Source organism: Podarcis gaigeae, assembly GCF_964106915.1.
Source record: "Podarcis gaigeae genome assembly, chromosome: 12".
Lineage (NCBI taxonomy): Eukaryota > Metazoa > Chordata > Lepidosauria > Squamata > Lacertidae > Podarcis > Podarcis gaigeae.
Genome location: NC_139688.1, coordinates 32526420 through 32550312, shown reverse-complemented (window position 1 = coordinate 32550312; position 23893 = coordinate 32526420). Strand labels below are relative to the sequence as shown.

General features: G+C 39.8%; 1 protein-coding gene across 1 annotated transcript in view; it reads left to right on the top strand.

The window, feature by feature from the left end:
* AGMO (alkylglycerol monooxygenase) overlaps window positions 1–23893 on the top strand; it is a 121701-nt gene that overhangs the window by 58870 nt on the left and 38938 nt on the right. The window contains exons 6-12 of the mRNA XM_083705369.1: window positions 143–209; window positions 1066–1131; window positions 1212–1291; window positions 1537–1671; window positions 2733–2849; window positions 15074–15156; window positions 16270–16375. Coding sequence (XP_083561495.1) covers window positions 143–209; window positions 1066–1131; window positions 1212–1291; window positions 1537–1671; window positions 2733–2849; window positions 15074–15156; window positions 16270–16375 — 654 coding nt within the window. The remainder of the gene's footprint in view (window positions 1–142; window positions 210–1065; window positions 1132–1211; window positions 1292–1536; window positions 1672–2732; window positions 2850–15073; window positions 15157–16269; window positions 16376–23893) is intronic.

The window sequence follows — 23893 nt, the reverse complement described above, 5'->3', positions numbered from 1 at the left end:
CATAGTAGCTTTCTCATCTTCTCTTATGAATATTTTGTTCAGGATTACCATTGACATCCAAATTATCCCTCTGCTCTGAATTTCTCCTGTGGCATTGTCTACTGTTTCGCTTTTTGTTAACAAGATCATTCTTTTTTCCAAGGTTATTAAGAATCTCGGCCCTTTGGAGTTTATTCTCAACACACCTAGTCATCACAGAGTACATCATGGTAGGTAATATTAGTTCTGTGTTCATGTTTGTATTATTTTTAAAAATGTTTTATATGAAGGAACAGAATAGCAGGAGCAGTTGTAAATGAGCATTTTTCTATTACTGTTTTAATAGCAGTTCTATAACATTTTAGATTCCCGCCCCCACTTTTTTACATCTCACACAGGAAGTCAGGGTTATCCTTGATATTACTTAGATGTTTGTGCCCCATTAACTTCTGCCATAAATATATCAACAAGCTTGTACTCAAATTCTTCTCCTGTTCCTCAGCCCTAACCACATGTGACAATGTCAGTGTTATTGTAACACCATATTTTGTGATGTTGTGCTATCACAGTTGTATCTTGAACTTTTAATATTTGATTAATAATATATAAAGGCATTTCAGAAAACCACTCCATTTTATTAAATGGTATGTGAATAGCCATTTTGTTACTTTCCAAAACATTTCCTGCTTCAAAGACTGAAGAAAAATAAAGGAAATATCCTGCCCCTTATTTAGCTCACCATAAATGTTACAAAACAGCTTAAATAATTTTTTACAGTGCAACACTACTCTTAAACAGTTTTTTCAAAAATGTATCAAAAAGTAACTCCAAATGTATTTCTATTATTTTTGTAAACATGTTTGAAAAATGTCTTAAGCAGCTTGCAGTATGTAACCCAGAGAAATGTTATTAGAAGGGAAATGACGCAAGAGGTTTTAAAGAAATGCTCAGAATCATGGCCGTGTTATAATTTATTTATGAGGAAATGTATTTCTGGAAGCTTATTTAAAGAAAAAGAATTGATAAAACACAATGTATTCTTCAAAGGCATTGACAAAGTTGGTTGCAACATTTCTCCCCAAATAGGAAGAAATCCATACTGCATTGATAAGAACTATGGTGGCACACTGATTATTTGGGACAGGATTTTTGGTAAGTGCAGTTAATTATTTTTCTTAACATTAGCTTTACAAGCGGTGATTTTATTCTCAGCTTTTTTTCCTTCCCTGCAGGGACATTTGCTGCAGAAAATGATAAAGTTGTATATGGCCTAACACATCCAATTAACAGCTTCGAACTTTTCAAGATTCAGGTAGTCCATCTGTTTCTCTAACCTGCTTGTATGCTTTAATATTACATTTGATTTCATGGGTTGAATTCAGTGTGTTTCCTATTACTCCTTTGCTTTTATTTGATTGTTTTTGGTTCATTGACATAGATTAAGCTAGTTTTAGTCAGCCTCTAGCAGGGTGGGAAATGTTAAACTTCAAGTATTCTCATTAACAGAAGAAAGTGCCCCTGCACAGAAATGTCACACTGATTATTCTATCATTACAGTTCCATCATTGTATTTATATATGGAAAACATTTTGGAATACTCCTGGATTCTGCAATAAGCTTTCTGTCCTGTTCAAGGGCCCAGGATGGGGGCCAGGCAAGCCAAGACTTGGTCTTATGGAGGACATCCCAGAGGTAAGTATAGCATGGATTTCACTTCTTGGTTCTGTAAATTATGTTTTCATAAGGGTTCAGTCTTCTGCATGCTTACCTAAAGGCATGCCACATATTGGTGGGATAGAAGCAGGATCCTGAGCAAACTTACACAGGAACACTCCTTAAACCCAACTGAGGTTATAAAAAAAATGGATCTCCCATACTGGCATACTGCACCCAGGTAGGATTAGCACCACCTCATGCTCAAGGCAAGACCTTAGTCAGCTCCTAGGAACTTTCAACTGTGCTCCTGGAAGCTCTTCAGTTTTAGGTCCCTGCCTTTGGTTCGAGCAGCAGCCCAACAGTTTAGTCCATCAACACAGCGCAAAGCCCTTTCAGCCTTACTAAAAGCTCCTTCAACCCCTTGTGTACAATCTCTTTCTAAGCCCTTGATTACACAAGGTTCTGATCTTCAAATCGGTTTGTCCTCCTTGGGCTGGTGGCTTTGCAGGCAGGCACCGTATCTCCCCTATGAACCAGCCTATTGCTGACTGGATCATACCCCTGCCACCAAATTCGCCAGTGGTGGCAGGTATGCAGGGGGCATTAACTGGGCATGGTGCCAACTGACCAACACCCAGGGGAAGGATAAATACATTTTTTGTAATGTAGAAGGTTGAAATGTATATTTGTTATATGGAAAATAAATATGTTACCAAAAAGTGAGGGAAAGGGAGAGTAGAACCTAATGAGCTATGTGTGCAAATATTGCATTCCGTTAAAGAACAATGGGAAAAAATGACCCTCTAGATGTTACTGAATTCCAGTTTCCATCAGTCATACCCAGCATTGCCGATAGTCAAAGATGATAGGAATTGTAGTCCAGCAACATTTGGATAGCAACAGGTTGCCCACTCTGCCCTATAAAATAAATCATTTGTGCAGATTAAAGGTTTCAGCTGCTCTTCTACTTAAAATAAAATAACAATAAAACATGATGAATAGTGAATTTTAACTACTAAATGCAAAAATGGAAGAAAAGTTAATTTGTGATTGAATAAAGACTCTGATTTGTTTGTTTTGTTTTGTTTTTAATGTAGGTTACTGGAAAGGAAGTTCCCTACAGCCCCACATTACCAAGCTACCTTTGTGTCTATGTAGTTACGCATTTCATCTTAATGCTGGGATTTTACGTTGATTTGATTGCTACAAAATATGTAAGTATAATTTACACTTATTTAAATAAGCTGTTTCATGATACTTGAAGATGGTGCAGATACAGTGAAAATAAAGTATGTTTCTGTTAAAACTGGATGCATGAAACTGAAAACACTGGCGGATAGTATAGTTATTTTTATGCTTACCTATTTTGTGGGTCAAGATGGATTTATCCTATCTTAATGTGAACATTTTTAATGTGGTAAGAGATTTCTCATTTTTACTGATAGCTCCATCCTGACATTTCCTCCCATCTTCTGTTGTAATCCTTTACTCATTCTTTAAACAGTGTAAAAAAACCCCACAGTTCCCGCAATGGACTGCATAAAAGTTCTTGTTTCAAGAACCAGATCCTAGGCATGATACAGAAAGTCAAGCTAAACAGAAGGCTGAGCTTCAGGAGCACTCTAAAACTCCAGAAGGAACTATCATAAGAAGAAACCATTTATGTGAATAATATAACTTGGCATTTAACTTCAATATCAATTTTCCACTACACAGAGTTATGAAATGCCCATAGACAGAACTGGAACCTTTTTTACTTGGCTATGTCACAAATGTGGCATTGATCCATAAATAGACACAACTGTTTTCCTCATTTTTAGACATATGTTCCATTCCATAATAGCAATAATGCACTTGAGGTTGTGCAGAATTATTCTCAAATTAATATGTTTGGTCTGATTTACATGTATACACAAAGTTTTAATGCATTAGCTTTGTTTTCTCAGTCTGGAATTATTTATTTGTAGGAGATAAGAAATAACAAAAGAAACTTTTTTCCCATAAGAAAACATTTGGTTAGATCATTCTTTCACTAAGAGGTTTAACCTGAACCCCAGCAAAAAGAACTTGGTTGATTTACATATTAGTGTGAGATGCATTTGGCTGTTGGTGTCTGAGACAGTGACAGCTTTGTACCTTAATGTTCACTCTGGCCAGTTTTATTGTTTTCCCAAATACATTTTCACACCTCCAATTTGTTTCCCTAATGCAACATTAAGTATCAGTTGGTTGGCTTGAAAATTTCTCAACTATGTTGTATTTTTAAAAATCACTGTCTTTGATAAGATTATAACACTGAAACATAGATAAATGCATGAGGTTAAATAAAAATAACTATTCATAACTCTTCAGACCGGGAGAAAGAACCTCTACCTATAGGCCAATCCTGGCTCACCAGTGGGTCCAGTTTGGCCTGTGAAACCATTTTCCCCAAACCACTCTCATCAATGCATATGGGGTTAAATAAAATGTTGGCTGTGCATGCCTCTTTCCAGCTGGGAACAGGTGCATGCAGTCAAGGCATCACTGCCAATAGGAAATAGTATGATTGGTACTTAGCTGAAGCGTAGGTCTATATGACATCATGGGGTTACTGGGGCCTCTTCCTAATATGGACCACAGTAGAATTTTATTCCAGTTTTGTTCCATTCATGTTTCTGGACGTATTGGCCATTAGATAGGGAAACTAGTATTTTCTTACGCCTTGAAACTCCTATGGCTGTTTGAACTTGGCAAGTCAGCAGAACTGATTGGGAGCTGAATACCTTCCCAAAGAGTCTTCGCTCCTGATTACGGTGGAGTCATAGCCCAACATAGTGACCCCATGATGCCTTATAGATCTGTGCTTCAGGTAAGTACCAGTCGTACTTTCTCATCTTCAAAGATTCCAACTAAACATCAGGAAGAACTTTCTGACCGTAAGAGCTGTCATTCCTTGGAGGTTTTTAAGCAGAAGTTGGATGACCATCTGTCATATATGATCTGTCAGAAGTCCCTACCAGCATTAATGAGCGATTCTCAAGCCTTCAAATAAAGCTCACTAAAAACCAACAGCTTACTATTATAACCGCTTATGCACCAACACTGGATGCCGATGAAGACATTAAAGAAAAATTTTACTCTCAGCTGGATACCATCCTATCAGAGATGCCTAAGGAAGATAAAATTATCATCCTGGGTGATTTTAATGCAAGAGTTGGGCGAGATTTCAATCTGTAGCCTGGGACTATTGGGAAAGAAGGAGTTGGCAACAGCAACCAGGACAGAATCTTACTTTTGACGATATGTGCGGTGCACAACCTTGTTATTACCAACACACTCTTTTGACAGAAAAATAAATTTAAAACTTCATGGAGGCATCCTCGGTCAAACCACTGGCACCTCTTAGACTATGTTATTGTCCATACTAAAGATCGATGTGATGTGCTCCTTACCAGAGCTATGACGAGTGCCAACAACGGCTGGACAGATCACCGACTATTATGCTCCACAATGGCTATCAAGATTATACCTCAACACAGGCTTCTAGGAAGGAAACCAAAGCGCAAAATGAACACTCAAGCCCTTCAAGATCCCATTAAGTGGGATTGCTTCCAAACAACTCTTAAGGACCACCTGCTTTCAGAATTCCCTGATAATATCGAGGATCACTGGACTAAGCTACACACATCCATTATTGCAGCCTGTGAACAAACTATTGGATACCAAACCAAGAAACACCAGGACTGGTTTGATGAGAATGACAGTGAGATTGAACGCATGATTGACAAGAAAAGGAAGGCGTTTCAAATCTGGCAAAAATATAGAAACTGTGTCACTAAGAAAAAAACCTATGCCAACACTAAGGCTGAGGTTCAAAAAAGAACCAGAGAACTAAAAAACACCTGGTGGATAAAAATAAGCTCAAGAGATCCAGCACTTAGCCGATACTCAGAGTTTCTTTAAAGCCACAAAGACCATATGCCCCCTACGTTCAGCAGATGGTACCACACTTCTAAAAGATGAAGCTATTGCACTGTGCTGGAAAGAACACTACCAACATCTCCTTAACCGCAACTCCCCCGTAACTGGTAAGGTCCTTTCACAAATCCCACAAAAACAAGTTAGAGATGAGCTTGCAGTATCTCCAAATCTGGGAGAATTGTGTACAGTTATTAACCAAATGGAAAAACAACAAAGCCAGTGGACCTGATGGGATACCTGCCAAAATCTTAAAATTGGGTGGAATTGAACTTACACAACAACTTCACAAGCTCATCAAAAAAGTCTGGGAAGGAGAAGCGATCCCAGCAGACTTTAGAGATGCCAAAAATTATCAATCTCTTTTAAAAAAGGTGACAGAACTGATTGAGGAAACTATTGAGGCATCTCTCTATTAGCTGTGACCGGCATATTCTTGCAAAGATCTTAGCAAACTGTCTCTTAACCATATCCGAGGTGACCCTTCCTGAATCCCAAAATGGTTTTTGGTCTTCTAGGGGAACAGTCGACATGATTTTCACCGCTCGACAGCTTCAGGAAAAATGCAGAGAGCAAAACCAACCCCTGTATATGGCATTTCTTGACCTGACTAAGGCTTTCAACACTGTAAATTGTAATGCCCTGTGGACTGTCCTTCTGAAAATTGGCTGCTCACATAAATTTGTAAACATCATTCAGCTCCTCCACGATAATATTACAGCAACAATCGCAGATAACAATGGCTCTCAAAGTGAACCATTCACAGTGGGATCAGGTGTTAAACAGGGTTGTGTTATTGCTCCAACTCTATTCATTATTTTCATTGCCATGATCCTACACTTTGTAGAAGGGAAACTCCCCACTGAGGTAGAAATCATATATTGAACAAATAGAAAGCTCTTCAATCTGAGCAGGCTGAAAGCAAAGAGTAAGGTCACCATAACTTCCATCATAGAGCTTCAGTATGCTGATGACAACGTAGTGTGTGCATGCTCAGAGGATGACCTCCAAACCATCCTAAATATCTTCGCAGAAGCTTATGAAGAGCTTGGCTTGTCGCTCAACATTCAAAAAACCAAAGTGCTGCACCAACAAATACAAAATAACCCCTCTGCAGTGCCAGAAATCCAACTTAATGGTGTAACGTTGGAAAATGTTGATCACTTCTCCTACCTAGACAGTTATTGTTCCACAAGGGTCAACATTGATGCCGAAATCCAGGATCGCCTGAGCTCTGCGAGTGCAGCTTTCTCCCGATTGAAGTGCAGAGTGTTTGAGAACTGGGACATTTGCAGAGAAACCAAAATGCTTGTTTACAAAGCTATTGTACTACCAACCTTACTGTATGCTTGTGAAACATGGACCACTTACATACGCCATCTCCAACTTCTTGAAAGTTTCCATCAGCGGTGTCTCTGAAAAATCTTACACATCACTTGAGTAGACAGGCGAACTAAAATCAGTGTACTGGATGAAGCAAAAATCACCAGTGTTGAAGCAGTGATTCTTCAACATCAACTTTGTTGGACTGGTCATGTTGTGCGGATGCCTGATTATCGTCTTCCAAAGCAACTACTCTATTCTGAACTTAAAAATGGAAAGTGCAATGCTGGTGGTCAACAAAAGAGGTTTAAAGACTGTCTCAAGGCAAATCTTAAAAAAAAAAAAGTAGTATAAACACTGACAACTGGGAAACACTGCCCTGTGAACACTCCAGTTGGAGAACAGCTATTACCAAAGGTGTAATGGGCTTTGAAGACACTCAAACACAGGACGCAAGGGAGAAACGTGCTAAGAGGAAGGCACGCTTGGCAAATCCACACCGTGATCAACTTCCACCCGGGAACCAATGTCCCCACTGTGGAAGGATGTGTGTATCCAGAATTGGCCTCCACAGCACTTACGGACTCATTGTTAAAACCGTGTTTATGGAAGACAATCTTACTGGGTTACGAGTGATCACCAAAGAAGAAGAAGAAGAAGAAGAAGAAGAGGAAGAAAAAGAGGAGGAGGAGGTGCTGAGATCCCTTCATTGCAGGGGGGTCGACTAAATGACCCTTGACGTCCCTCCCAACTCTGCAATTCTATGATTCTATGAATTTTTATTTCCATTTAGTCTTTTGAATTTGTCATCCTATCATTTCTTTCCATCTTTGAGTATAGCTAGGGTCTCATTTCTCCTTCACCATAAAATAAAATGGAATAAGAGACAGCTTTTTTGACAACCTTTGCTCTTTTCCCCCTATATTAATATTTTTTTAAAAAAATGATTTTCTTAATGCAGCCCTTTGAAGTTTCAGCCAGTTATTTTAAAAATCCCTTAACTGGAAATATTCAAATATGGGGGAAAAATTGTTTCCATCATAAGCGCAAGTTGTTTAACATGGTTGTCCTCAAGCTAGTCAATATATTTAGTTAACCCTGCTTGCTGCCAATTGATGAACATCATTTTTTTAAAAAAACATTTTTATTAATTTGAGGATCAAATAATACTGAGGCCATTGGGAATTGTGGCAGGCCTAAGTAATTTTTACATTTGGCTCATATTTTCCACAACACTGGGATAATACAACTTACCCTTTTGCCTGACTTCCTGTCTTTAGTTTCCTTCCACATAGAAGCCTTTGGATCTAAACACATCTGCTCCAAATCTTTTATATTTCCCTGTCCCATTTCTTGATACCAGTCCATTTTTTCAAACTAGCAATTTGTATGCAAATGCATTTTAAAACCTGGATTTAATTTTTGTACGAATACTCTACCAAATTTAAATGTGTGTGGGCTATAGGTCAGTGGTAAAGCACATGCTGTGCAACCGAAATGTTCCAAGGTCAATCTGTGGCATTTCCAGGTAGGCCATTGAGAAAGTGCTGCCTAGAATCCTGAAAGCAGCTGCCAGGTAGTATCAGTGATACTGGATAAAGTCGACTAGTATCAAGCAACTTCCTGCATTTCTAAATACAGTAGCCTGGATCCACAGAAGCTTCCTTCAGAGGAAATACCCGCATGCCTGTCTGGATCCAATCAAGTATGTTAAGGAAGCTGCAAGAGTTTAGAACATTATTATTACTTTCCTGATTTATAAAATGTATTGATTTCCTTTTTTTACTATGGTAATTCAAAGTGATATGCACTATATGAATAGTCAAAGGCAAACCTTGAAATGCACATAAAAAGACAACCCCATTTTTTAAAGTTAGGATTAAAAACATTCCGCTCACTTGAGGCCACAGATAATAAAGAGCCAAAGACCTGGTGAAAAAGAAATGTTTTTGCCAAGCAATGATGTAAACATAACTTCCACTCATGAAAAGGGAAATGCTGGTGCTCTGGGATATCATATTTATGAGAGAAGTACTTTTGCTTTAAAATCACAGAATCGTTTAAAGTTTATTTGAATTCGTATGTAAATTTGAAAGCTTTATCTCTTTTTGACACAACAAAAATCCCGTTTTTTGTTCAGTTTCTGTCAATAACCACACTTATTAGCTGTGCCTAATATATAATTGGGGATCCTGCTGTGGTTCCAGAGATCATCCCTTTCCCCTGGTTAAATACAAATACTGCAGTATATAAATTCTCGTTTATTTTATATGTTCATGCTTCATGTGTATTTTGTTTGGATTGGAGTGAGAGGATTCTTACACTGCCATTATAGTGTAACAGTCACATTCCTTTCCCACTGCAACTTGCAAATGCTTAGATTAGTGATCTAAGTTGTTTATTTTCTTTATTTTATTTTATTGGCGCAGCACCTAGAAAATAAACATAATAACTGCTAAGTTACACTTTGTGGTTTGTACATTTCAAATATAAATGTGGAACGTAAATACAGGAACAACTCTAGTGTGCGTCTCCTGTACGATTAGATTGTAAATAGAAAACTATACGTAATAAATGCATATTTATATAACACAATATGTTTAGAATTTATATACATCTACCATGTATTTTGCTTTGATATTAACTAGAAACATGCAGGTTATTCCTGCTCCTCCTGACTTCTAGATCTCCTTGCTCCATCTAACTGTCACCCCTTCTCCATATCATGCTTCTTGTTTCTTGAACTCTTTCCCTCCCAACAGCACTTGGCCTATTCAGTCTTCAGGGCATAGTGTGTAAGATGTTCACAAATCTTTAATTTGCAGGCTCTTGATAATACTACAAATGACTCCCATGACCGAATATATGTGCAAACATATTGTAGTTGAAAAATTGTGTGTATGAGCTATTCACATCACACATCTTTATATTTAAGATTTAAAATAGTATATTGACTTAATATACTAGTATATTAGTATATTGACTTTCCCTGGTTCAGATCTTCCGTAGGTCACAGATTTCACTATTTCCCAGTGTCAATATCCTCTTGCATTGTAATGGGATAAATAAGGATGACACATCCTCACAAATCATCCTGTTAGGGTTAGCAGCTGAAACATTTATTATTATTATTATTATTATTATTATTATTATTATTATTATTATTATTATTTTAAGCCAACAAAGTGTATCATTCCAGTGTTGTTACTGAGAGAAAGAGAGATTTCATATTTGCAAAGTATTTCAATGTACATTAAAAACTCTAAATGCTATTTACAGTAATAACTTTATCAATGGGATTTACTCATCCTGTGTCTGGAAACAACATGATTTATGGGTCACCAGTGAGAGATAATACAGTATCTTTAAATCAGTTGCAATGGTTATATCTTAATAAAAGAGAGAGAAAGAGGTTTTTCTAAACATCAGTTAATGCACAGAGAGGAGGAATTGGTATTGCCTCTGCTGTCACCATCCTGATCTCCATGTGCTCATCGAGATGTCTGAGCAAAGCCTATGTGTATGCTGGTTATATATGTATGGGTGCTGTTTAGATAAACACATGGAGCCTGGGAGTGGGGACAGTGAGTATGATCTCTATCTCTCCCTCCATGTGTCAGCAAGCCACTGCACAGGGCTGCTGTACCTTTCTTTTCCCAGGACTTTTTCAGATCTGTTTTTACTTTAATCTAGAACGTTATTGCTTAGGTTGCAGGTCAGAGTAACTCTGCTTTCATTAAATGGGAGTTTGCATAATTTAATAGCCACAGGATTTCAGGTTTAGATAGGGAGGTGATTATCTTGGCTTTGAAACTGGCTGGCTGCAACCAGAGTCCACTAAGGTCCAGAGCCAGTTCTAGCACATTCTTTAGCTGTATTCAGCACTCCTAGCTGAAATAAGCCATTGGGGAGAAAGAGGCAAGACAAGAATTGCCCGTGGGGGTGGGTGGGCGCTGAGAACAGTACTCTTTCTTTCTATGTTTTAAACAAGTAGATAGCTTCTCTAGTAAATGTAATTTTTTCAGGTTGTAACCTGCCCTTCCAAAGGACCACATAGTTCCTTACAGCAATAAAAACCACAAAAAGCAATACAAGAAATTAGGAAAAAGCATAGCAGTGCATTAAAAACAACACGGCAGCACCTCCCCAAATTGAGCTTAAAATTATCTTTTTTGCTTCATGGGAAAAAGCTATACCTTGAGATTTAACTTGAACACATTTCTCTTTTTTTTATATACAAAATCACAAGTTATTGGGGAGGTTTGCCTACTGGCCAAAATGCTTTTCGAGAAAACAACAACAACAATAATGTGAAGTACTGTTACATTAAATTTCCTCATTTTTTTGTATCTATCTTGAAGTGAAGCAGTAAATCTGTGGTTTGATAGTTTGTCCTGGGAAGAAATGTGCGTTGGCTTGTAAACTGGTTAGATTGTGTTTTGGTTTTTTTAAAGGCAGTGAATCTGTTTTCTTAGTTTAAAAGGAGTTAAAACTTTTGGTTAAAAATCCCTGGGGGTGCCTTTTGACTCTTCAGTAAAACAAAACCCACTCAGAAATAGCCTGGATCTTGTGGTTTGATGTGTTCTCCAAACATGGACAAAAGGAGTTCTCACTGCTATTAAATTTGAGAATCCTGTCCAACAGCATCCTTCCCTCAAATGCCTTTGAGGGGAAGGGATCACTGTGAAGGCTGTGGTATTCTTTCAGAAAACTTTTTATTGAGCTCAGAAAGCTCCTAGTACAGCTTCATGCATTTTCATCTACTATTGAACCCTGCAGTCTGAATTAGAAATCTCAGACTCTACTATGAAGACTAACATTATAGGACTCTTCCACTGCAGTTTATGATGCTTATTTGATTTTTTTTTTTAAGGTAAATGTGTTTAAGTTTCGGGTGGAATCACCCTTGGTCAATAGATTGATTATCCTGTGGTTTTCCTCCTTAAAAACAATATCAAAAGTTGCTGCTATTGTTTTCATATATCTTTTCCCTTCATTTTACATGTGGCAGAATCAGAAATTGAGAAACTGGTAGAGCCTATTTTCTGTGGCATGTTTCCTTAGGTACTCTTGCACAAGTGGCATTTCCACAGGTGATGATTCCTGATTTTTACCGAGGATTGGGGGGGCCCTCTAGTGGAATGGCACTGGATGTGGCACAAAAATCAAAGGCAGCATATTACAGGATATCACTTGTGAATTGCTGGGAAAATAAAAGCCTTGGGTACTGTTGCTACTAAAGTCAGCAAGAAGAACAGTCAGTGTGGTGAGGCAGAGCTGCTCTTGTGGCACTGGAGTTGCTGCAGTTTACCAGGACTGGGTTGATGGCAAGGCACTGGCAGAGCCAGTCTGACATCCCCTCTTGTTCATCCACACAGCAGCAGTCTCCAGCTGAACAGCAGCAATGCTGGTGTCATGAGGGTGGATTTGCAGCTCTGCCCTACGACACCAACTGCTGATGGGAAGCGAGGAACAGAAATGAAGCAGAGATTGAGTCTGAACGAGGAAAAAGTAAACTGAAGCACAAGCATGCAGAGAGAGTGCTGCAGGATGTATAGGAAAAATGGAAACATGGTAAAAAGACTTGTGGCAAAACAAAGTGGGAGAAAAGAAATTTGGCGGCATGTGGAAACAGAGAAAAAGGAGCTTAGGTGGAGGCAAAAAGAGAAAGAGAAATGGAAGAATATACACTTTGAGCTTTACAGAAAGAAGAGAGAGAGGATGGTCTAACCGTGAAACCTGTGGTGGCCGTCCATGGATGCCAGTACCTCTTGTGGCTCCTGCAAACCAGCACCTCTGAAACCCAAGAGGCTGTTTGCTCTTCTTGCTTAACATGAGAACCTAAAAAGAGCCTGCTAGATCACACCAGTGACCCATCTAGTCCAGCATCCTGTTTTCACAGTGGCCAACCAGATGCCTGTGGCAAACCCTCATGCACTCTCCCTTTCTGTGCCTTCCAGCAACTGGCATTCAGTAGCACTACTGCCTCCAGCTGTGGAGGCAGAGCATAGCCACCATAGCTAGCAGCCATTGATAATCATTTCCCTCCCTCGTACTTACGGGACCGCCTCTGCAGGTATGTCCTGCAGAGGACCCTAAGGTCCATGCATAATAATAGCTTAAAGGTCCCAGGCCCTAAGGAAGCCAGATTATCCTCCACCAGGGCCAGGGCTTTTTCAGTGATGGTTCCGACCTGGTGGAATGCTCTGTCCCACGAGATTGGGGCCCTGCAGGACTTGATCTCCTTCCACAGGGCCTGTAAGACAAAGCTATTCTACCTGGCCTTCAGTTTGAATTAGCCTGATCCTCTATTCCCTTTTCCCTTTCCTCTTCTATGAAGAAACCCTTTCTGGGACCCCACATTTAAATTCTTCCCTGGTCTCCTTGCTGGCCCTAGTAGGACCAACTTGGCCAGTTAGCCCTGGTGATCATTTGATGTCTACTGACTGGGGTCCCCACCCCCCAAAAAAATGACCACTGAATTCTTGAATTTTATTGATATTGATGCTTCATTTTAGGTTGTATTTTATGTGTTTTATGTTGTTTTTAAGTTGCATTTTAATCAATGTTTTATATTTGCTGTTAGCCGCCCTGAGTCTGGTTTTTAAACCAGGAAGGGTGGGGTATGAATAAAAATTATTATGATTAATTTGTCTATTCCTCTTTTAATGCCCATCTAGGTTGGTGGTCATCACCGCCTCCTGTGGGAGCGAATCCCATAATTTAATTACGCACTGCTTCCACTCTTCCTTCTGTTCCGAACAGGAGAGAGATGCAAAGAGCTTGGCTCAACATTCCAATTACGCTTACTAATCCAAGGTTGAAGACCACTGTGTGGCACTGGTGGAGGCAGAGGCGGGGGGGAGCGCACCGCCCCTGGCAGCACGATCCCTGTGGGGTGCCATCGTGGCTGTCCCCTGCCCTCCCTGGGCGCCATGCCCCTACAGGCAGCACACCACGCACCCAGGACACATGCCATGCCCCTATGGACAGCCCACCACACCCCTGGGACGCACCCCAGCACCGCCCCCACCTGCTCTCTGCCCCCCAGTGCCAGAGCATGAAGCTCTGCCACTACTGTGTGGTGGTCTGTAGAGAAAAGAGCATTCTATGGGGTTACAGGGGTGTTAACCAAATGAGTTAAAATGTAAGAAAATATCATTGTGTAGGTAACCTTTTGGTGTGGCCCTCTCCAGTTAATGTAAATGTCGTTCTCAAAGTCATGATTTGAGCAGTCCTGTCTGAAAACATCAGGGCATTACAAAAGAATTGTGTGTGTCTCTGTTCCCTTCCTTGATGTAATCCTTATACCATTATTTGCTGGCAAACTGCTGCCGCTGCTGTTCCTAGTCTGACGGGGCAGGCAGGAAAATGTGCCACTACATATACATCAGGGCCCTAAGCCAGTAGTAACCCTGTCACCTTACCCCATTTGCTTAATCTCTGTTGAGAATTCAAGTCCTGAATCTTTATATCTCTATTGAATGGAATCTATCTCAACAAATGTTCCATTGAAATTAGATATTTATGATCTACTGATTCTAGGCCAATATATTGAATTGTTAAGAAGCAAAGGCATAAATGTGAGCTCATGCTGAAACTGTGATAAATTATCAAACTGGCTTCATTTTTCTTTTCTTTTCTGTTTTTCTTTTCTTTTTCCCTTTTAATAGGATAGTGTTTTCAGTTGCCACTGCTCTCTAGGGATCCAAGATTGGAAAATACAAAGATGTAATGCTATTAACAGTTTGCAGGGGGCGGGGAGCAGATATGTGATACGGTATTTATTTAGAAAACAGGTCTACTTCTTTGGTTCAGGTCGTTGAGGGTTCAAATAATTTCAGGAGAAGACACAATAATAACGGCGAAGGAGTTATTTTCAAGGCTAACATTGTGTGAAGAACGATTTGGGAGAAAATATCCAATTTTTGTAACCTTCAGCCTTGAAACATAATGACATTAAGAGGGAATGGAGAATCTGTAGTCGATTTTTAGTTGCAAGGTTCAAAGTATCAAACTACTCTGAAAGCAGACAGTAACAAAGTAATATAATTGAGAGTGAAAGTTCAGACTGCCTCACTGGTAAGTTTAGAATTCAATATTCCTCCAGAGAGTTAACCTAAATGAGTAATTTGTCTGCTTGTTGGTTTAACAGACGTTATCACAGGTAACTATTCTCATGAGAGTTGGCTACACTATCCTGACACTAACCTCCATTGGATTCCTTATAGAGCAAAGGTAAGTAATTGAGCATTTCATTTATGTATGTTTTATATTGTATTGGTTGGATTCAGAGTGTCACTTCAGTGAAAAGAAAGAGGATCCCTCTGGAAGGGAGGGAATTTTTGCCAGTTTTCCCTGTTCTCCTTATGGGAACTCTAGGGTCCCCAACCCTTTGGAGCAGCTTTTCAGGTTGAAAGAGAAGGCAGTGAAGATAATCTCCCTAGCCCTTTTCTCCAGGAGGAGTGTTCTATGGGTGGAAATCCACTTATAGAGACAGTGGGTCCAAGCCCTTGATTGCCAAAATTGTTTCTTACAATACAAAAATGTGACAATGGTGGATGTTTAGAATTCCTTTACAAAATGTGTTTTAGTGCAGCCTAACCAATGGGAGGCTTTCCAACTATTCTGGGACTCCCAACCAATCCCAGCCAGCATTAACAACACTCTATTCACTTTGTTCACAGTTTAACCTTATTTTGCTTCCCGTGTATCTCCTGACCTTGCTGTGGTTCAAAATGGTTGCCGTATTCAGAGCCAGGAAAGAATTTCCCTGTATTGGCCAGTCTAGAAGTTTTGCCTCCCCCCTAGCAAAATGTAACGACTTTTGGTGGTTAAAGGCATAGGGTGGAATCCTAGTCTTTAAGCGTGGGGTGAAGTGGTGCATCACCCAGTATTGATCCAGTGGTGTTTTCAGGGTATCCTGCTAAAGGGGTCTCGGTGGATGTCTTTGTCCTGAAGTCAAGCATGGGGCAGACAGTCCATAAGACTTCCAGCGGCGGCCTCAAGATGACCAGCTCAGTAGATTAGTTTCTTGGGGATGCCATAATCCTGGCACAACTTCCAGCAGGAGGCTAGAATGCATATGCACCAAATGCTTGAACTAAAATTCCACCTACATTTGTCATCAATAAAGTTGTGGCCATTTTTAATTCAGATTGTTGTTTGCCTGAGTTATTAATCATATATTATGACTCTGACCCTGGAGGAGGGTGGCACTGTGACTGGGCCCGCAACTGATGTTTTAGAGGGGTAATTATGATTCTTCTTTACTGCAAGGATACATGCCAATCAAACCCTGAGCTGGTGAACTAAAAATAGACCTTACTAATTTCAGTTCTTTATTTTTAGGCCTGAAGCTCCCTTCTTGGAATCTGTCCGCTGTTCCACTTTCCTTGCCCTGCACAAACTTGGTTACTTGAAAACTTACATTGCGTTTCTGTCAGTGACATATGAGGTAAGGCAACTTAATTTATCATATAGTGCATATATTTATTTTAAGAATAAACTATATATGTTTCTGGGCCTCAAAGGTTTGCAATATTTAAAAAGTGCTTGCAAGCATAACAGAGTGTAGTGAGCACCATGAACCAGATATGATCCTATTTATTTTATTTTATATCCCACCTTTCTTCTGGTGCAGGGCCCAAGCCAGCTCACAGCATTATTTAAAGCAGCTACAACTAAAAACACAATACATACAAAGGTTAAAAAAAATAAGCAACCCTATTAAAAACATCATTGAAAACACTTTAAACCACTTAAAAGCACACGCATACAGGCACACAAATGCACCAGACCCACCCTCTGAAGACACTTGCACAACAGCCAGTTAGTAGCCAAATGCCTGTTGAGTGTAAGGGGGCGGGGAGCCTTTGCCTGATGACAAAGGGAGAGCAGAGAGAGACCCAGGCTGGCCTTCTATGAAAGAGAGTTCCACAGTTTGGGAGCAAACACTGAGAAGGCCCTCTCTTGTGTCCTCACCAAATGTGTCTGAAGGTGGCAGGATGGAGAGAAAGGCCTTGTCAGAATACAACAGTTGTATTTTACTTTGGCTTTAGCAGTAAGCACTCAAATGGTGTACCGATAACGCTACTTACGAGATCTGAATGCAATATGATAGAGTCATAATTGCTCATGGTACATGTTGATCTTTCTCAACCTTCTGATTGATTTTGCTGGTTTATATAATAACGCTTCAAAAATCCATTTGACCAGACATCATTTGCAAGACAGGAAAGGTGATTGTGTAGCTTGGACAGCAATGGTTCCATTGATTTTTATCTTCAAATATTAGTATCATCTGTATATATACTATTCTATAGCTTTGCTCATCTCCATAGTAGGAAGGACTGTCATACCCTGGATATTGGTTGGGATGTACAGCTGTGTTTTCCTGTCAAATGTAAGAACCGCAGGCCACTCCATAGCCATGCCTACCCCCATGCTGTACAAGATGTTGGAGGAAGGAAGTGATGGAAGGAAGCTCCCATGAAGCTTCGTGATAAAAAGCCTTGTCAGCACACCTAGATCTAAATAAATTCAAGTTGAGCTTGTAATATTAATTCTCTCTGTTATCTTTGCTAAAGAGAAAATCCAGCCATTGTGGACTAGTAAGATGGACTTTCTTGACAAGACAAGAGCCCTGGGGGTAATAATGCCCCTTGGAGAAAAGAAATCATAGTTGAACCTTACATTCAGCAGATTAAGTTAGTTTCCACTTAGGTGTGACAGAGTCATTACGGACTTTAGCCTTAGCTGGTGTGTGAGCTGGCTTCACCACCATCAACTAAAGATGATGATGTATGGTTCCAGATGCTCTGGCCAATTGACCGTAAAATTGCTCTGCATTTCTGGCAGGGCAGCCAAGTTAGAGCTTTTAAAATCTCCATGCCTGAAGCTCAGCGCCCACTGTTTGGAAGCTGCTCATTATTCTTCTCCTGCCCCCTGATCTGAGCAAAAGAGAGACTTCTGGAATCAATTAGAAATGTCTGCCCTTGATGAGATTTGCACGTGAGTTTGGAATTGTGAGGCTTTGATAGTGTCAGCCAACAGCTGCAGTTTCAGGTGGTAAAATCAAGAGAATTTTTACAGGGCTTAATTACAATCAGTATATATTTATAACTAGTTGAGGGACACTAAAAAAAAGTGAAGTTCGAAACTGTCAAGCATATTGTTGAAGATGAGACTTCATTACTTCCATCACAGGAAAGTAAACAAAATGTTTGTTGGAAACTTGTGGTTGTGAGACTGTGTTGTGGCTGCAAGGAACTGGAAATGGTGCTTTCTGTAGTTCTTGCTGCAAAAGAAACATCTGGCAGTATTTATGTCATTCCTATTTGACAAGTTGAGGCAATAATAAGCGGTGATACGCATTTGTGTACAAGTGTAAAGTACAGTCTTTCTTAGATAAATATAATACAGTAATCCTAAAGTAACCCTTTCCCGTCCAAGGATCTATGTATTAAATGTATATATTTTAAACATGTTATATTTACAGGGTTGTATCCAACGCTGTCCATGCACTCCTCCTGCAGAACCCTTCATGCCCTCAAAATCTGCTCTGGAGGGTAGGGAACCTGCTGGAGCAGATTTTGCAGGGTCTGTTGGGGGCTGTAGGGGGAAGGACCAGAAAGGTGAAGTTCTCTTGCTTGGGTGGAAGTCCACTTGTGCAATATTGAATTTTGCCCACAGTAAATAACAATTCATGGAAACTGTTACTGTTGATCATCTTGATTATATTTACCTTTGTCTTCTATTGTGCTTGCATTTACTAAAAAAAAAGGAAATTATAATTATATCTGTATTTTGGAATACATTTTTTAATCTATTTAAAATATGCAGTCTTGACTTTGCTCAAGTGGTGCTTTCATGTCCTGAAAAATTGACACCCATGCTTCACGTAATTTTTTAACTAGTAGTAAAAATTCTGCAAATATGATCTGATTATCAGACCACAACTGCATTTATTAAGCAAGAGCTTATATATTTGCCCTGGTGGTCGCCTTCTATCTTAAATAGAATGGAACTAAATGTCTGTATAATTGTTTTAATGTCTATCCTACTTACCAGCTGAAAATATTTTTTAAAAAATAAAATAAAATAAAAATAAAAATCACTGAAGCAAGCTAGTTAAGTTTCACTGAATGTCTATCTGAACAACAACTAGAAAAGTATGGTGCTCATTCAAGAAGGCTAGGAGGGATAGTTTTTGTTGTGGGGGTCACTACAGAAAAGACAATGCTTCTCAACTGCAATTTTTCCATCTGTGGAAAAAAGGATTGGGTAGTTTTATCTGCAGCTTAAATTCACTGTACTTTTACATATGACTGTACACCTGACTGTGGTGCACATTACAAATGACAGGCATGGGAGGTTCCTACCCAAGGGTCTTATAATCGAAAATAGACACAGGTAAGCAACTGGGGGTTGTGTGTGTGAGAGAGGGGAGAGGGAGAGGAAGGTATGGGTAGTCCAGGGAATACTTATTTTAATTGCATGTATTTTGCTTTGTACAATAAGATATAGGGTGTAGAATAAAGGAGAATCCAGGGTTCTTAATAGCTTGATTGTAGAAACTTCTGCACTAGCAGATATATAGGAAGTGGTGAAATAACTGCTGCACTATCATGATGTTAGTGTAAGGTTGATTTCCTATTTCACCCCTTCAAAATAGTATCCTAGGCTAATACTGGCAACAGCCATGATCACCCAGCATGATGTGGTTGTATCATGTGCCAGAGATCTTGACCCAGGCACAATTGCAATGAAACAATACACTTTACTCTTGCCACCACTGTGGCAGCTTGTTAGAGGAGGGAGGTACTGGCCATTTGTATGCTCTAGTGCAGGCATGGCCAGACTTGGCCCTCTAGATGTTTTGGGACTACAGTTCCCATCATCATTGACCACTGGTCCTGTTAGCTAGGGATGATGGGATTTGTAGTCCCAAAACACCTGGAGGGCCAAGTTTGGCCATGTCTGCTCTGGTGACAACAGTGCAGGGTGTCAAAAATACATGACAGAGATCACAAGAGAATTTGTGATCCTAAAGGTATTTCCTTTGGTGTCTCAGTGAATACACTGTTCCAACTCTCTGTTTGCCCTCAAATATGTGTATCAGTGGGGCTGGGCTGAATGTTCCATCACATATTCCTATTAGCATTCCATCATTCTGACTTACACTTAGGCCCTGGAAAAAGATGTTCTGTAGGTCCAATTCCATTGTTTGCTTCTGATGTGGTAGAGTAGCAGGTTATTTTACCTCATCAGCTTCATATGGTGACTATTATGGGTGCTTCTCCGTGTGATGACAGGACATTTCAGTCCCCTTGTCTGTTATCATGATGTAGAAAGTACCACCTATCACCACAAAGGGATGCTTGGTTGAGAATATTCACACTTGCCTTGTGATGGCTTTAACCCATCAAATGTGAACTGGACCATAGAGGGTAGTGAAACAAACCTTAATCAGATCTCATGTGCTCATTACAATATGAGGTTTGTAATATTAAAATGTAAAATGTCATCGCTGAAGCACCACGAACCTGAATAATAATTTTCGCTTAGTTTCATGATCCCTGCTTTTTTCCTCTTCTCTGCTTTAGAATGCTTTCCTGGAATATTGGTTCTAAGCTGTTTTTCTTTTAATTTTGGTTCCTTAAACTTTTTTATTTATTTAAAAATGATTATTTTACTAGCACTACTAAGTTGTTTTAATTCAGCATTCTAATAGTTTTGAGACCTCCAGACCATTTTATCTAAACAGAAAAAATTATTGCATCCCTCCTTTAAGTTGATCCCAAAGTATAAATTGTGGCATGCCTTCTTTATTTATGCAGACCCCATGAAATAGATAAGTTATGCATGTTCATCCTATTACTTCTCGACTAAAAGATTCATCATTTGTGAGGCTTTCAAGAGCTATTAATAGCCTCCAGTGTGTGCTATTACTGCCATCAAGTGTAATTATATCATTTTGCACATATAACTTTTCACATTCTGTAATTTCCCAGGTATGACATCTCCCTTACGATTTCATCTTATGTGTGGTATTCAACTCACACTATTAAAACAATCCAGACTTTAAGTATTTTTGCTCTGTAGTATGTGGGAGGGTGTACAGATGTATTGGATAGGAAAAATAGAGCTTGTATTTTAAAATAGGGAAATCTGATTACTTTAATTCATCCCACCTTAGTAATGAAGAACACAAAATTGTCAGTTGGGGGGGGGGGAACCTCCTGAAAAACTAAAATTATTATCCAAAGACATTTTTCATCACTGTTAAGTCAGGCATGGGAAGAACGTAAGAGTAGAAATGGACAACAAGGTAAATCATAATAAAGGAAACTAAGTTTATCTTACTAACCAATCCCTTTAAAAATGCCTATTTTCTTTGCAACTTAGTTCTCTAAAAAAAATCATAAATTATCACTGCTTGCTAAAGCTAAAGCCTAAGGCTGAGGCTTTCACCACAAGAAGGAGTTGCTATGAAACTTAAATATAAGAAAAGCCTAAAAGTAAAGATAAAGGGACCCCTGACCATTAGGTCCAGTCGTGGCCGACTCTGGGGTTGCGGCGCTCATCTCGCTTTATTGGCCAAGGAAGCTGGCATGCAGCTTCCGGGTCATGTGGTCAGCATGACTAAGCCGCTTCTGGTGAAACCAGAGCAGTGCACGGAAATGCCATTTACCTTCCTGCCAGAGCGGTACCAAGAAAAGCCTACTGAATCATAAAAGGTAAATGGACCCCTGACCATTAGGTCCAGTCGTGACCGACTCTGGGGTTGCGGCACTCATCTTGCTTTATTGGCCGAGGGAGCTTCTGGGTCATATGGCCAAAATGACTAAGCTGCTTCTGGTGAACCAGAGCAGCACAAGGAAACGCTGTTTACCTTCCCGCCGGAGCGGTACCTATTTATCTACTTGCACTTTGACATGCTTTCGAACTGCTAGGTTGGCAGGAGCAGGGACTGAGCAACAGGAGCTCGCCCCGTCGTGGGGATTTGAACGGCGACCTTCTGATCGGCAAGTCCTAGGCTCTGTGGTCCCTTTTCTACTGAATCATACCAAAGGTCCAGCATTCTGTTCTCAAAAGGGCCAGCCAAACGCTAGTGGGAAGGAGCTGCCAGCCAGCTCTGAGCACAACAGCACTCTCTGCAGTTTCATCAACTGGTATTAACAAGTGTACTGCCTTCGACAGTGGAGGTAGAATAATAGCCATCATGGTCAGTAGCCACGGATAGCCTTATCTTCCATGAATTTGTCTTAATATTTCAAAGCCATCGCTGCCTCTTGTGGGGATGAATTCCATAGTTTAACGAATAAGTGCTTTCTTTTGTCTGAATCCTACAACATTCAGCTTCATTGGATGTCCATGAATTCTAAAGTTATGAGAGAGAGAGAGAGAGAGAGAGAGAGAGAGAGAGAGAGGGGAAAGAAACCCCTTTTCTCTATCCCAGGCATCCCCAAACTCGGCCCTCCAGATGTTTTGGGACTACAACTCCCATCATTCCTAGCTAACAGGACCGGTGGTCAGGGAGGATGGGAACTGTAGTCCCAAAACATCTGGAGGGCCGAGTTTGGGGATGCCTGCTCTATCCATTTTCTCCATGCCTTTTGTCATAAACTTCTATCATACTCACCTTTTATCTGAACCAAAAAGCCCCAAGTTTTGTAATCTTTCCTCATAGTTTCTCCATCACCTTAATCGTTTTGGTTGCCCTTTTCTGGGATGCTCCCAAGGAGGACATAACTCTCCTTCAGAGGCATACAGTGGTATCTCGGGTTAAGTACTTAATTCGTTCCGGAGGTCCGTTCTTAACCTGAAACTGTTCTTAACCTGAAGCACCACTTTAGCTAATGGGGCCTCCTGCTACTGCTGCGCCGCCAGAGCATGATTTCTGTTCTCATCCTGAAGCAAAGTTCTTAACCCGAGGTACTATTTCTGGGTTAGCGGAGTCTGTAACCTGAAGCGTATGTAACCCGAGGTACCACTGTACTCGTTTTGATACTGGAGGTAATATATAGCCATCAAGACTATAGATACGGGGATTGCGGTAGTTAGATATGGGGATAAGTGGCAAAATCGTCTAGCTCAGTTGGTAGAACGTGACACTCCTAATCTCAGAGCCGTGGGTTCAAGCCTCTGTTTGGGGAAATGATTCCTGCTAGATTGGGCTAGATTATCCTCCTGGTATCTTCATAGTTAATCAAAGTTGAATGGAAAAGGTATTGGGTGCACCAACCCTTAGTAAGTAAGAGTCAATAAGAGTCAATGATTAATTGTCTAATAGTGCTGCAGACTAAGAGGTATGATATACTATAAAGATTGCCTGTTGGACACCAACAGAAATTTAATAAAAAAATGCTTTGCATTTTCTTTCCCTCAGATCTGCATTCTCCATGACTGTAACAGTCCAATAGAATTAGAAATCAATGTAGCTTTTTTATTTTTAGTTGTATTTATGAAAGTTCATAATACAGGGAATCTCAGACTTTTTTTGCATTTGCATGCAGATATATGCAAAATCTGGATAAGCTAGTTTTTTTATTTTTTATTTTAAAAGTTAATTTATTAGCTACTCATTAGACATTGAAGCACCACCAGATGCATTGGGTTATTTTAAACATTTATTATAATGTTTTTCCTATGATGTGGACCCATTAAAATAGCTGTAGCGGTTTCTCTGTGGATTAGTAAAAAATTAGTAAAAAATATTTTGGAAATTCTTGCATTCAGTGTAGCCATCTATTTTAAGTAAAGAAAAGAAGGTTGTTAAGCTACCAGTGAGAAGTGTGAATATTGTGATTGGCCACTGTGCCTAAACCTGTGGACAGGTATAATGCAGAGTGTAAATGAATTGCTACTGTATAACCTTAAAACTGCAGATGTGGAAGCTAAAATAATATTTAACTATTCATGGTATAATGAATTCTTGCTTGGCGGCTGGCATTCAAAGTCTATTTGAAAG